This window comes from Protobothrops mucrosquamatus, unplaced genomic scaffold (genome assembly GCF_001527695.2).
Source record: "Protobothrops mucrosquamatus isolate PMUCROS unplaced genomic scaffold, P.Mucros_1.0 scaffold_211, whole genome shotgun sequence".
Lineage (NCBI taxonomy): Eukaryota > Metazoa > Chordata > Lepidosauria > Squamata > Viperidae > Protobothrops > Protobothrops mucrosquamatus.
Genome location: NW_015386287.1, coordinates 762,312 through 777,572, shown reverse-complemented (window position 1 = coordinate 777,572; position 15,261 = coordinate 762,312). Strand labels below are relative to the sequence as shown.

Genomic DNA, 15,261 nt, shown 5'->3' with positions numbered 1-15,261 from the left:
AACACTTCTTGTTGGCACGTGTTGTAAAGTGCAAATAGTGGTCCACAGCTGGTGAGTGCTGGAGAGACAGATTGTAATCTCTAGTATTTGTCATTCTGGGAAGCAAGAAAGGAAAGAGAAGAATCTGCCTGAATTCTCGGTCTCCTCCCTCTGACCAAATTAGCAGCTGTAAATCTTTCAGGGGTTCCTTCAGTGAGGTTGGAACAGCCTCACTTGCTCAAGGTGAAACTGCCTTATTCCAAATCCAGCTTGTCTTCTTTTTGGTTTTTGTTCAAAGAAATGAAACATTGTTTCATAAATATCTATAAGAGGCTTAAAATAAACACTCTCCTACTGTGCTGTAAAGTCCCATGCTATTACCATCTCCTAGTTAAACTCTGCTGGGTCAACCATTAATTGTGATTGGACTGCCGGGACTTGAAAGATAGAGGTATTTAATAATTGAATGCAGAGTTTAAAGAAATTGGAATCCTTCCCAGATGTCCATAAAGGAATGAAGAAACTTTCCTCACTTATGGGTAAACGTGTGTCTCCCTTGATTTTGTGATAGAACTGGACAAATAATTAATGGAGCAGATAGCTGTGTGTTGATTTCTAAATATTTTACAAACATATTTAATTAAAGTATTCAAATATGCTATTCAGGAATAACACAACTTTTCTTAAAAGAAAGGATCTTGTCTTTCACGGTACAACAAAATCAGCAACCTCTTACTAATGAATTTCAGATCCTGATTACAAATTCAGGCTGCAATACTACTATATTTTTACAATGGTATTTTATAAGCCTCCCAAAGTCACAGCACAGTCTTGCTGACTTTGGTGGATCTAGTGTGTCTATTCCCAATCTTATTATCCAACAGATGTACTGGAACCCGAGTCTCTGCTGTGAGTGGACTTCTCCAGGATGGTCTTCTCCCCAATATATCTGTCATGGATAGACCTGCTAGTAGTAGGGGAAATGGGAATGGAGATTTGCAAGTATTGTTTTTCTAATGCTGTATCTGTCTCTGATACATCCTTTTCTTGAAACCTGACCAGTCCTCCTCTACCTTAGTTTTTCAGGAACAATTGAAAGCCAAGTTATTTTAGGAAAAAGGATGTCACAATATATTTATTGATTGTAATTTTGGACTTATTTGGGGTGACTTTCCAACTGTTATTTTCTGTTTTCTTATTGTTTTCTTTATAGATGCTTTAGCATAATTAATTTAATCCAAGAATCGTTGGATTATGGGGCTAGGAATAATAAAATAATAAAAACCCAACAAATAAATAAATTTAGAAGTTGCAGTTGCAACACATCTGGAAGGTATTGATCCAATTCTGGGAGTTATAGTCCATCAATCTTAAAGTTGCCAAGTTTGAAGAACACTATTCTATCTTTAATCAACCAAACATAAGTTTACAGACATTTACCTGGTAATTGTTCACAAATTGATACCATTAAGGTATAGAGGGACTATGACTCCCAGAATTCCCATTCAGCAGGTGGGCTAGCTCTATTTGAAGGGTACTAATATGGAGTAAGGACTATTAGATAAGATAGGAATAGCTTTTTATAGGGTAGCAGCAACAGACACAATCCAGAATACGATCCAGCATTTAAAATTATCAGATGATTTGCTTGTTTTCATTTATGGATATAAAACTAATTACTTAAAACAATCTCAAAAGATATTTTACTATTTTGAAATTCCCATACTTTCCCATTAATTGGGACTCCACTTTCATAAAAGCAAAGCAGGAAAAAAATAAATTAAACTGAGATGGGATATAGTGAGAAGAAAAAAGTGTGGTGTGGGGAAATTCAATTGAACATTCTGTCCCATATTTTCTCAATGTCCTTAAGTAGCCCTGGGGGAATTAGTGGTAGATCAAAATTATATTATCAGTAACACATTATTAACACATCAGGTTATTTTCTTTCATTTTCAAACCATGAAGAGCCATAAAATTCCACATCTCTGGATCCCAGTGTCTGCTTGCATTTATATATAAAGCATTCAAATAGCTACATCTTCCTGTTGTATTAATTTTACTGTTGACAACTCTATAACATAATATTGAATTTTCTTTTGGTGGACAACATTGAAAGTCAGCTTACAGTATGCTGTAAATTAACCAAATCAAGAATAATTGAGATTTTTGAAAGGCATCCAAATCAGAAGCAGAAAGTTGGCTGCCTCCAATAAAAGTTTCAGAAGGTAAGGTAGCCCTAGAGCAGGGGTGTCAAACTCGCAACATCACGTGACGTGTTGCGACGTATCAGATTTTTTCCCCATTGCTGGTAATGGGGTGGGCGCGATTTCGCTATGACACATCTGGCCTGCGAGCCGGTAATTTGACACACCTGCCCTAGAGGTTCAGTAAGTTAGGAAATAGTTTAGACTGCCATTCAAATATCCTATTGTTAACGGTTAGAGATGTTTAGAATAATGCTTCTTTGATAGTCTCTGCCAGTGCAGAGGAACAGCACTAGTAAAAGTTCTAACTCTACCCAAGTGAGTGATAAACTGTTATAGATGGTTCTCCCACCAGTGATAGTAAAAAATAAGACAGTATTAATCCTAGTGGCTCAAGGGCTGCCCAAAACATAGCCTAATGTGCAATCGAGGTAAAAATAATTCTGATGAGGCCGTTATTGCTAATAGTGCCATAATTCTTGCAACTGTTTGATAATCTCTAGTGTGTTTAATTCAGATGTTTCTGTATCTGTTCAGATACTGCTCTCATGAACAAAAATTCTGAAGGTTCTGTTATATCTAGCACAAATCTACACTAACCATCATTGTCACTTTATCAGAAGAGCTATTAATATTAAAAAAGTATGGCTGGGTTTTTTAAGGGTGTCTTATAGTACCTGGGTTTCCTTGAGTCATAGAATCATAAATGAGTTTGCAAGACTTCAGTAGAATGCTGATTTTTTTTTCTGGAGAATAAGTCTTGGTCATGGTGGTGAATTTATGGAGTATTCTCTCCAGCAATGCAGATTCAGGCACACTAGTAGTGACTCCCAAGTCGGTTGTAGTTGTATTTTGGATGACTTCCTGATTTTCCTTTAGGAGTTTGAAAGATCCATCTTTGTTATGGATTTCCCGTAGGTAAGTATCAATGGGCCCTTTTAAAGGCTTCAAGACACATTTGTGCAAAGCTGATTCTATTATCACCTCTGAAAAGGGGGAAAATAAAACATGTCAAATGAATATATGAGAAAGCAGCGACATAACAAGACTGGCATATTCAGACTTTGGAACCAGTAGAGATCTATATCAACACAGCTAATAATGACTTTGTTGTTTTACCTGCCTTGATCCTGACCTCAATTAACTTTCACAATAAAATGTAATTTTGGGTTTTCTCTGTCATCACTCTGGGCACCTGTGCATGTTTGTACAAATTCCATTAGCCACTTTATAATCAAATTTGAGGGATTAGGCTTTGATGAAGTCAGAGATAGATCTTCTCTGGCTAAAGGCTATTTGTAAATAAAATAAATATCATATTTCATCAGCACTTGAGCTAAGACAGAGCTTTTGCCAAGTGCCATGGAAATCAAGCAATCCAGTCAGTTCAAATAGATATATTTATTACAAACTTAAGCTCCCTATAAGAATCTGAAATACTAATGGTTAAAGCAATTTGGCTGTAAATAAGGAATTCACGGGGGCTGGACTTAGATCTCTTGTGGACATGAAGGGACTCATGACTGATGACGTGTGTATGTGTATGTGTGTGTGTATGACTGTGTGTTTGTCTACGGCAGTGATGGCGAACCTTTTAGAGACCGAGTGCCCAAACTGCAACCCCAAACCCATTTATGTATCGCCGGGTGCCGGGTGGGCGTGGCCCACTCGGTGGGTGCAGCTACAGTGGGCTTGGCAGACTGGGTAGGCATGGTCACTGGATGGGTATGGCTGCAGTAGTCATGGCAGATTGGGTGAGCATGGCTGGGGTGGGTGTGGCCACCTTGATGTTGCTTATGGGGAGGGACACCTGTGGGAGCCAGGCAGGGTTGGGGGAGATCCAGGGGGTCTCTGGCGGGTGGGATGGTGGGCTCCCCAATGGTGACTCCAGGCTGGCTGGCCTTAGGCCAGTGATGGCAAACTTTTAGAGACTACATGTGCTGGGGCGATGGCACGTGCCCACAGAGAGGGCTCCGCGTGCCGCCTCTGGCACGCGTGCCATAGGTTTGCCACCACTGGTCTACGGGCTATGGGCTAGAAGATTTCTGTCATTTTCCAAAGATCTTAACATTCTTGAAGAGATGAAAGAATAGTTTTGGAAAATTATAAGTGAAATTTTGTCTGGATGTAACAAGGGAAGTAAGCTCAGGGATAGTCTCAGCATTTTTTTCAAAGCAGTTTCAAGTAATTCCCCAGGGAGAGGCATGTTGTGAAGAATTGGAAGCTTTCTATTAAAAAAAATATGGAGCTCAGTTCTTGATCAGGAGGAAATATCAACAGCATGTTTGTGTAAATAAACGATCCTTTAGGACAGTGGTGGCGAACCTATGGCACGGATGCCAGAGACGGCACTTAGAGCCCTCTCTGTGGGCACACGCACTGTCGCCCCAGTCTTAGGCCTTCAGCTGGGTTTTATAAAGCCTTTTCACTTTAGGCCTCTGCCGCCGTGTACAAAAAAAAAAGGTTCAATCAATCAGTCAATTTTAACTTCTCGTGGGAAAAAAAAAAGATCTTGCAAAGTTGGAACTGATTGATTGAACTTTTTAGTCCCACCCAGTCTGCTGTTACCACCACAGCCACGCCCACCCAATGGGCCACACTCACCCAATGGGCCACACCCACCTGGCACCCGACGATGCATAAGTGGGTTTTGGGTTGCAGTTTGGGCACTTGGTCTCTAAAAGGTTCGCCATCACTGCTTTAGGAAGTGGATATGTAATGGAGCAATTCTTAAAACTTTCATTTCTACATGAGACTCATAGTTGTTATATCTGTGAAACAAACAATCCTCCATGAATAGTGTTAAATTCTGCAAGGACATAGTTCATGACTCTATAACTCATATTCTACTGAAATTATTGCCAAAGATTTGCAACAATTGAGCAAAATCCCAAGTTCATTTTCGCAAACGTTCAGCAGGTTGCATCACACTGTCCTGTCTCAGCTCTGGGGTGTTCATAATCCAAGTCAGTCCATGAGAATACAGCCAAAGTACTTGATCCTCTTTGTAGCAATTGGACAAGCAATGACATACTGTATATATATACAACATGTATCTTTTTAAAAAGGCACTTTCAGACAAACTTCCTCTCTCCTCTCAGAACTAATCAGACCAATCTGCAATTTAATTTGGAAACTTTGACACAAACTAATATTTCAATAATACTAATGTACATGCCAATCATAGCAGTTATGGACTCCCAAGATTTACCCAGAAGTAATTTCAATGATTTCAGTAGTGTTAGTACCAAATTAATGGGCATGGCAAAATAGGCATTTCTGATGTTCTCAAAATGCTTTGCCATACACTCCCGCAATCCCTTGCCATTGGGCTCACTGATGGGGTTGATGGAAATTGAAGTCCATAATATTATTAATGTAACACATGCATAAAATTAAATCCTTAAGCCTAAATAAGTCAATAATTATAGTCTGTACAATAGAAAAGAGCTAGATACTGAAAAGTTGATAGCTAATGACCATGGAAATTTCAGTTGCATAGAACTGACATTTCTACACATTTTGAAAGCAGTCTGAAATGAGAAATTTAGTAGAATAAGCTTTCTCCACATGTTTATATCAAAAATAGTCTCATAGACTAGATGCCTGGATACCAAAGTGCATGATAATATTATAAAAGAAAGGGACACATTTACTTCGAAATGATCCACAATCAGCTGTATCATTGAAGCATGTTTTTTAAAATCTGTGGATAGCTGTGTATGAAATATACCATTGAATAGTGGCTATTGACCAGACTTAAAAAGCACTTTGCATCTTTTCATCCTAATCCTGGGAATATCTATACAAAACTAACTGAGGATCAAAAAGTTAAAACAAATAACCAATTCTTCAGAAAGACTACTTTCTCCTTAGATGCTCTATCCACCATGTTTGTCCTTGGTTGTATTCATATTGTTAATTTACAACATGTACCTTAGTTTATGCCAATGTGGAATAAAAAGAAGAAAAAGGACTATGGGAAAAAGTGCAGTGGAAAAAGGAATCAACTTTGATAATAGCCGACTCTACATGATCTCCATGTTCTTCTTATTAAGTTGATGGTTATTTTTGTTGAGTGCATATAACTGAAGGTTTCTTAAAATTAAGAATAAATATAAACTGTAGTTATATGCTGAAATGCAGTGAATGAAATCAAAACATATTCTTTAACTCAGGCCAAATGATTTTTTTCTCTATCCAATTTTCTAAAATACCATTCTGAAAAGGGAAGGAACAACAGAAGCAGACTCTTAAGTGTTCTGTTGGGTTGGATCTGGAGCACCTCTAGATGAAAATTACTATATTTGCTATCTCCTATTACCCTAATCCATATGCAATGAAACTATATGCCATTCTTGCTTATAGATCAAAACCCCCATAGAAATGTGAACACTCACCTAGCTTCTCATCTGTGTGAACAGTCTGGTCCATTAAAGATTTCAGCTCTGTACTTTGAATTAAGTAACTCTTCAATTGTGTCATCATTAAGCGAATCTCTTGTAGCATTTCTGTGCTGGAGATCTGCTTTGCCATCATCTCCAGACTGTAGACTTTATAGTCCTGTACCAAGTTGCCAAAGTAAGAGTCTTTATCCTGGGCCAGTTCCACAATCTTCTTCTGGATCTTTCGGTCAGAAGAGAGAAATGCCGTGAAGACATTGCTTAGGCTGACCATGGACAGACGACGCTTGGCTCTGCCTAACATCATAGAACGGGTCTTCTTCACAGTAGGACTGGTCATCAATTCAAACTCATCTTCAGTGCTACTTGTAGAATAAGAATCTGGCTCAGAGGCAGACATTTGAGCCCTTGCATTGCCTACAGGACAATGCAATGAATCACTTGAACGTTCAGAATCCGATATGCTGACAAGTTTAAGGCCAGATTTTGATTTCTTTTTGGAAATGGAGCAAGTTTTTTCTACTCTTTGTTTGTTTTCTTGTTGGGCCTCTGACTCTTCAGTGTCCTTGTGCTCCAAAAAAAAAGAGGTGGTAGATGATGACTGCTTAAAGAACTTCTTCTTTCTTAGCGGTGGGATGGGAGGCTGGATGGGAGGCTGGGGGGGTTTTCCTGATAAATTCTGCAGCTGTTCTGTAAGTTCCTTCTTGTCCTCTCCAGCAGGCTTTACTTTTTCAGCATTTGGGGCAGATTTCTCCGTCACTTCTGCCAATACATTTGGAGCCTCATCACACTGGTGATCATTAGCCAAAGCTTCATTCCCCCTGTTCTGTTTTTCTACTTGTTTTTCTTCTGGCAGTGAAGTTTTCTGACTTTTATCGAAGGAAGAATTTCCTGAAGTTCTCTCAGATGAACATCGCCTTGGTGGAATGGATGGAGGAATCTTCTTCGACTTTGGAGATGGAAGGCTATGAGGAAAAAAGAGTTCTGGGCGGCTCTCTTCCTTGTCTCTGCTCATTTCAGTTTTCATCTCTTTTTTGGTTTTCTCCAAATTATGGAACTGATCCTCTTTGGAAGGGGTCATAGAAGATGTTTTGGTTTGTTTCACAGCATGAAAGGACAATAGAGGTGGTGGAGGAGGAGGAGGGGGAAGAGGAGGAGGAAGAAGAGAAGGAGGAGGAGGAGGAGGAGGACGTCGAGTAGGAGACCTCTTTGGAAGTTTTGTCACAATGTTTCTACCACCAGAAGGACTCTCCCTGAAGATCTCTGAAGGAGAAACATGTGGGGGAAACGGATAGCTGCTCTCCTCTATAAAAATAGGATTTACAAACCACAGCTTGTCACTTCCTACTGACAGCTCAGTTTCACATGAACAATTGTTTGTGCCGCTTGCAAAAGGCTGGCTGGGGTTCTTTCCTTTTTTTGCCTGAGCTGTGATGTAAGCAGGATCTTTCACAGAATGGAGAAGCCTTCTTCCTTGCCTCTGATGCAAAGAGGAGTTCCAGAAACCTGCGAATAAATAAGTATATCCCCAATAATAGCCAACTAAAAGCAATAATGTTCTAATGCCACTTGCACAATGTTGCTTAAAACATAGAATTATTCTATGCCCAACTGTACATGAATATTCCACGGTGTTTCATACTGATCCAGTTAATATAAATTAAGGTAAATAGTGTCATGACATTATAGGAGGAAAGGAAGTTGATAGCCTTCATGAATATATAGGGATAGCCAGCATTTTTCCCAATCCAAATTTCCTGGACGGGATGAGACCCTTTGCTTCCAGAATCATTTGTCACCTTAATTTCAGTGAACATGTTGGTAGCTGTGCTTTTATAGCCATTTGGAATCTTATTACTCAATTCTATTTCAAAAAGTGCCATCAGGCCAACTCATAGCATAAATTGCTTCCTTTTTAATGGTAGAGTGTTAATCTGCAAATGAATATGGAAATATTAGGCAAGAGGTATTATTTGAAGACGTATGAGCTAGGTCAAATGTAGATTCATTTCTACCTGGAATATTATGTTTTATAAATGATTAATAAGTGGTTGGATGGCCATTTATCAGGGAAGGCTTAATAAACTTTTGCTTTTACCAGCAAAGATTAGATTACTTGAATTCCCTTTCAACTACATGATTCTAAAAAAAAAATAAATTCCTTTGAACCCAGGAAATGCACTTCAAACTACTTTCTGAATGCTTTTACCCATGTGGTTGAGAACATAATTAGGAAAATGCAACACCCAAAGCATATCTGATACAGAAAGAAATGGAACAATGTTGCAGAAAGTTTCTTAAGATGCTTCTAACAACTTCTTATTCATTGGATATACAAATAGAATACAAATATCAAATTAGCTCTTTCAACAGTTTGTATAAGGCAAAATCTGGTGATGGCACTGCAAAGCTGTGCATCCTTTGAGCTCTTGAACCCAATACCTGAAGACATCTATGTTTGGATTTAGATAATTATACTTTGGAAAATCGTTGTCAAATCGACTAAGACCTCACCTCCCAAATAATTGCCAAATTATTTACATGTATGTAGAACAACATTTATATTATAGACTTTCCTTCTACCAGATATTCTTCTCCGTTTCTTCCACTCAACTACCTCGATTTAATCAGTAACGACGAGATACTTTGATCTTTTCAAACCCACGTGTCTCGGGATCTGTTCCAAAATAAATTTGCATGACTTTGCACATGGAGGACTTTATGCTCTCTCAAACAATATGAAACAAGCAAAAGAAATAAAAAATGTAAAGGTTTCCGCATGAAGAACTCATGAAAACAAGATTCAAAATTCTCCTGCATAGCAGCTTTCTCCTATTCATTGCAATGGTAGAACTATGATTCTATTGGAATATTTGCAGGGATTACCTAATTGATGCAGGGAGAGGCCCCCTGAGTGACCAGCTCTATCGGCCTCTTCAGCCTTGCATTAGCAGTGACTTTTACAAGGATACCCTAAATAATGATGTGTGAAAAGGAAAGCCATTTCACCTCCATTAAAAACCAAATCAGTCTACCGTAGTGGGCAAAATAATCAAGTAGTTAAGATAGTTAATAAACTAACTCAGATTTCATACCTCAGAGTCTATTTTATTTTATACTACTAATTACAATTCTACCACCAAATAGAGGCATAGAACAAGCTAAGCTCAGTGCAGGGGGTTGTTTAGAAAACTGAAAGTGAATTTACAATTCTTTAATGGAAAAATTCACTTCCCCAGTTTTTCTGGGTACCTTAATTTAGAAAGAATACTAAAATAATAGTAGTAAGTCATTTTGCTAAACAACTCAGAATTAGAAAAAAAAATATCATCCGGATATCTGCTAAGATTCAGACCTGTCGTATCTGTCTTAGATGAGAGATCAGGCTCACAGATACAAGGACAATACTCATATATTCAGAAGGTAAAGCCAGCACATTAGATGTTGTCCCAATTTCTACATTATAATCCAACATTACATCTGTTAATTAGTATAATGTCTTCAAATCTGAACTTTCACAGAGAGTGGGTGGCAATATTTTGCAATAGATACTGTTTAGAACATTGTGTATAGTTACAACCACAACGTATATAAAACAATGGGCCTAAGTATCACATATTAGCCCTATTCCTAAATGAAACAGAGATTACTTATTCTTACCTTGCAGAGGGGCCATTATTTCTGGGAACATAACTGCCTCACCTTTACACGGAAGTCTTTGTTTATTACAGGGGTTTTCTCTTTCGTGTCTGGACGAACTCTTTTTAACGGATGATGGACGTATGTACTGTTCCTTAGAACGTTTCCTCTTCTTAGGGATTAACACTTATTCCGAGTGAAGTCTAGAAAACGATTCTTATTTTCACTACCCTCGTGTTATGAAAATTCGAGTAAAAGACTCAAATCCAAAAGGAACAGAATTGAACAGAATCTAAATTGAATAAGAACAACTGCACTGTGTCCTGTTTACAGCTCACCTTCCACCACTTCATAATATTCAGCAGGAATTGAACAAATTAAAGTTATAGATGACATCTTTGCTGAAATTCAAGAATGTCAGAGAGAGAGAGAGAGAGAGAGAGAGAGAGAGAGAGAGAGAGAGAGAGAGAGAGAGAGAGAGAGAGAGAGAGAGAGAGAGAGAGAGATCTAAAAATTAGCAATTTAGCAATGACTTTTGATAGAAACCACATTCTCGGCAGAAGGCGCTGGTAATACAAGTTGTCTCTAGGACGATGTGTATATCAGTTTGGAAGGTCAATGCAAAATGGGGAATTCCACCTCCTATGATTCCAGAGGAAGTGGAAATTGGCAATAAGTGAGTGTTTTAGATTATGAAATCTTTCCTTTTTAGGAAAGAAACTATGGCCACACTACCTGTTGTTGCCTTCTCTTTATGTTGGTTAGATTTCCTAAAAAATATGAAAGACTACAGTCTAGTTATTTTCTTATTTAGTATGACTTTTTTTTTTAAAAAAAGAAAGCTTAATAAGAAGTATAGCTCAATGAGACAGCATATGCTTTGCAAACAGGAAGTTCAAGGTTTAGTCCTGGATATTTCCAGATAGGATTGAAAAGGACTCCTTCCTAAAATACTAGAAAGCCATTGCTGGTCAGTCTAAACAACATTAAGCTTACCTGGCTAATATATTTGGTACAAGGCAAATTTACTCTATAATTGGAAAAGTATTTCCAAGGACTCGTAGACTATTGTGCATATTATTTCAATAATCTAAACCAGTGCCCCCAACTTTTTGGGCACTGGGGACCAGTTCCACGGGGGATGGTTTTTCCGTGAACCAGAGGGCATGGTTTTGCGCACTGCCTGGATCCCATGCATGCGCAGATGGGGCTTCACTTGCTTGTGCAGCCCAGTTCTTGACAGGCTGCAGGCCGATGATGGTCTATGACCCGGGAATTCGGGATCCTGATCTAACCTACTTTGGCATCTTCTTTACTGTGAGAAAAATTATATGTGCAGAACATATTAATCTCATATTATAGATGAGTTGATGAATCCCAAGGTTTCAGATACCCACATACCCAGTAAAATTTTAGCTTAGATGAAATTTGAACCTGTTTATTCGTAACTTTTCCTCAAATACACTGCATTTATTTTATTTAAAGTAAATAAGAACAGACTTACAAACACAAATATAAGTGCATTTACTCCGAAATGAATAGTCTCCATATGAAAACAATATTAAAACACTGGGATTGAACTGGATGTACTGAATTCCTCTGGTCCTGTATTTTGAATTTTTAATAGAGATTTGCATGTTTTCCATCATTCTCCCTGGCCCCCTTAGGTAGGGGATGATGTCACTGAGTTCTGTATGTACTGTATCTGTGTGAAAATTGAAGAAAAGCAAATTGTCTGTACTCAGAGCTGAGTTGACCCTGGGACAATCTTAAGATGATGGCTGCCCCTCTGCTCCAGAGGTAAGGAATGTGAGGCCTTCCAGATGTTTGCTAAACTACTATTCTCAGCATCTTTCACGAAACATCATGCTGATTAGTGTTAACAGAAATTGTAGAATAGCAACAGCGGTAGAACCACATGGGTTCTCCATCCCTTGGGTAGAATTCTAATGTGGATGTAGTCAGGTCAGGACATATCTAAGTTTAATTCTGTAGTTCTTCCTAGACCTCACTAGCAATATTTATACTCCAAATTAAAAAGAAAAATCCTTTCTACCGATTTCTTTCCTTCAATTTCATGAGTTTAAATTTGTCAAAATGTAAATTAGCCAATTGACATATAGCTGTGTTTGAAGATGACTTGGTAGCTGTCCCCAATTAATGACAGTGAGAAGTCAGCCTAGTCATATTATTTCCATGCTTGAGGCAATTGCCATTGGTTGTCTTATGTCTCTGAGCCCAAGACAGTATACAAAAACACTAAATTAGCCTTTCCTATCCATAATTTTGGGATGACAGCTTCCAGACAGCATGGCATGAGAACATTATAATCCCATCAAATGTTCAAGGCAACTTGTTGAGGGATGGGGGCACTGAATAGTGTGGATCAGGATAAATCCAACCCATGTTATTCTTTCTGTATAAAGAGTATTCTGCTTCAACTGTTTTAATAATTTTTTTAAAAAAAGTAATGTCTAAAATTAGTTTTGTTCCCTCACATAAGGAGCTTTTTTATACAGCTTCTCCTAATGTATATAATTGTAAAAAAAGAAACCTCTGTTGTTTCTTTCTTTTTTATGTAACCAGCAGTGTTGTAAGCATTAGCCAGAAAGATCGTTTGTTTTTTTTCAGATTTTTTTTTCAGACGTTTTCCCATAAATGTGTCGGGGAACAGATTTATGACTGCAGAAAGAGAGTCCAATGCTCCACCAATAAACAAAGTGAAGCAACGAGTGCCTAAATTTCTACAATTTAGATTTTTTTTAGGTGACCCATAAGCAAAGACACAAGCAGAATGTTGTGCTAATGCATTTTGTCAGCTTTGGCTCTTTTAACATGTATGGACTTTAGCTCCCAGAATTCCCCAGCCAGCATGCTACCTAAAGAATTCCATACATTTTAAAGTTGCCTAGATTGAGAAATGCCATGCTAAAATGTTCCTTTAAACATTATCAGAAAAGAAAACAACAGAACTCAGATTTGCAGTAAAGTATACTAATGTAGCTGAGAATAATAGCAGAAATAAATTCTTATCATTTTATTTTTCCGTCTCCTGTCCGATTACTTACAGTTGATGGAAACTTACAGTTGATGCTATCCCTTTAATGGTTCTTTAAATCAAGAGTTGAATTGGACAATGTGTCAAAGAAGAGGATCCTTTCAATAGCAATAGAATTGCAATAGCAATTAGACTTATATACTGCTTCACAGTGCTTTACAGCCCTCCTTAAGCGGTTTATAGAGTCAGCATATTGCCTCCAACAATCTGGGTCCTCATTTTACTGACCTCGGAAGGATGGAAGGCTGAGTCAACGTTGAGCTGGTAAGAATCGAACTACCAAACTGCTGGCAGTCGGCAGTCAGCAGAAGTAGCCTGCAATACTGCCTTCTAACTACTGCGCCACCACGACTCTTCAAATAGAAGATTGTCTTCAGTAGCCTTTCATACATTTCTATAAAGGAAAATGCACCGTGGAAGCACCTAAAACAGTTCCACAGTGGGAAGAGGGAACAGATCATGGCAGTCTGGAATGTATTTTTCTTGCAGAAATCTGTAGTATCATATTACAAAAACAAACTAACAAAACAAGAAGTCTGTATTTGTTGGTATATTGTATCAGTTTTCAACACAACTTACCTATCCCCAAATCAGAGATGGTTTCTAATTCTATGGCACTACTGGCTTCCAATATTGCTTGTGGCAATCTTAGTGTGTACGGAAGGAGATCTCTACAGAGTAAAAAAGAAAAAAAAAAGAAAGCAAAAGAGAGAGAGAGAGAGAATATGAGAAAACAAAACAATGTTTGCTGTGTGTATCAGTAGATTACCCGTATCTCCAAATTATTGGTTTCTTGTTTATTCAATTTGATGCTGCCTGATTTCAAACATTTCTGGGTTGTTGGTTTGTGAGCAATAATACATTGGTTTGCAAGGTGGTCTCTAGATATGAGGTTCTAGTTAGAACGGAATAGCGGGGGGCACCCTTGACATAAAACCAGGCTTTAATTTGCTTGTGTATTTTAGATATTTCTATGGGAATGATAACAATATATTATATCAGCACTGGTGATGTTACCTAGTTTGGGTAATGAAACTTCTGCAAGAAAACAAGCAAGGTCAGAGAGCACCAAGCCCCCCCCCCCATTATTTCAACCCTGAACTACAAATATTCTCCATTATTAATATATTATCATTAGAGCAGAATTGAGACAAATGCTACTAGTGTAAGCAAAAAGAAATGATGAAAAGAGAGTTGTAGTGCTGAAAAAGAATAAACTTCAGATCTAGAAAATGTACCCAGAGAAATGTGAAAACATGAGTGTCCTTTGCCGATGCAGTGGCTGTGTGACTTCTTTAACATGCACCAAGATTGCATCAGAGTCTGATGATTGGAAGAAAGCCATTTTTAATCCCTTGTTCAAAGAAAGGCAGCAAAGTTGAATGGAAGAACTACGTGGGGATTAGTTTCTTAAATGTGTTTATCAAGGTGTTTTGCAGGTTTGTGAATGAAAGGGTATAAAGGTAGAGGAGAAGACAGTTGCCAAATTTTGGAAGTATATTGCAATTTTAATGGATATGCAGACCACATTTTGGTTCTTTAGCAGTTATTTAGAAATGTATGAATGTGGGAAAGAAAATCTGCTGCACTTCTGTTGCTTTTTAGAAGATGCATATGATGAAGTGAATAGACTTGAATTTGGGGGGGAAATGTTTTGAATGAACATGGTGTTGATGGTGCGTTGTTGAATTTGATAAAGTCATGATGGAAATAAAACCTGCATGAAAATCAGTGGAATGCTTAGGGAATTGTTTCAGTGACTAACATTCATCCCTTGTTTATTCGAAATATATGTGGATAAATGTGCAAGAAGTGCTTATGTATGATGATTTAAGAGGATGGGGATGTATGTTCAGAAGATGCCTTTTGTAATGACTTATTCAAAAGAAGTGAAAAAAGATGTAATGGGTATGTTTCTGCTCATTTCATTTTGTTATAAGGAAGTGAGAGTTCAGCGTGTCAGGAGAAATATAAA

The 15,261-nt window shown here is 38.0% G+C and overlaps 1 protein-coding gene across 1 annotated transcript in view; it reads right to left on the bottom strand.

The window, feature by feature from the left end:
- Nucleotides 1-2,818: 2,818 nt before the first annotated feature.
- LOC107297267 (ras and Rab interactor 3-like) overlaps nt 2,819-15,261 on the bottom strand; it is a 35,699-nt gene continuing 23,256 nt past the window's right edge. Inside the window, exons 5-8 of the mRNA XM_015826633.1 lie at nt 13,866-13,957; nt 7,781-8,095; nt 6,587-7,654; nt 2,819-3,172 (exon numbers count right to left, since the gene is read on the bottom strand). Coding sequence (XP_015682119.1) covers nt 2,844-3,172; nt 6,587-7,654; nt 7,781-8,095; nt 13,866-13,957 — 1,804 coding nt within the window. The 3' untranslated portion in view covers nt 2,819-2,843. The remainder of the gene's footprint in view (nt 3,173-6,586; nt 7,655-7,780; nt 8,096-13,865; nt 13,958-15,261) is intronic.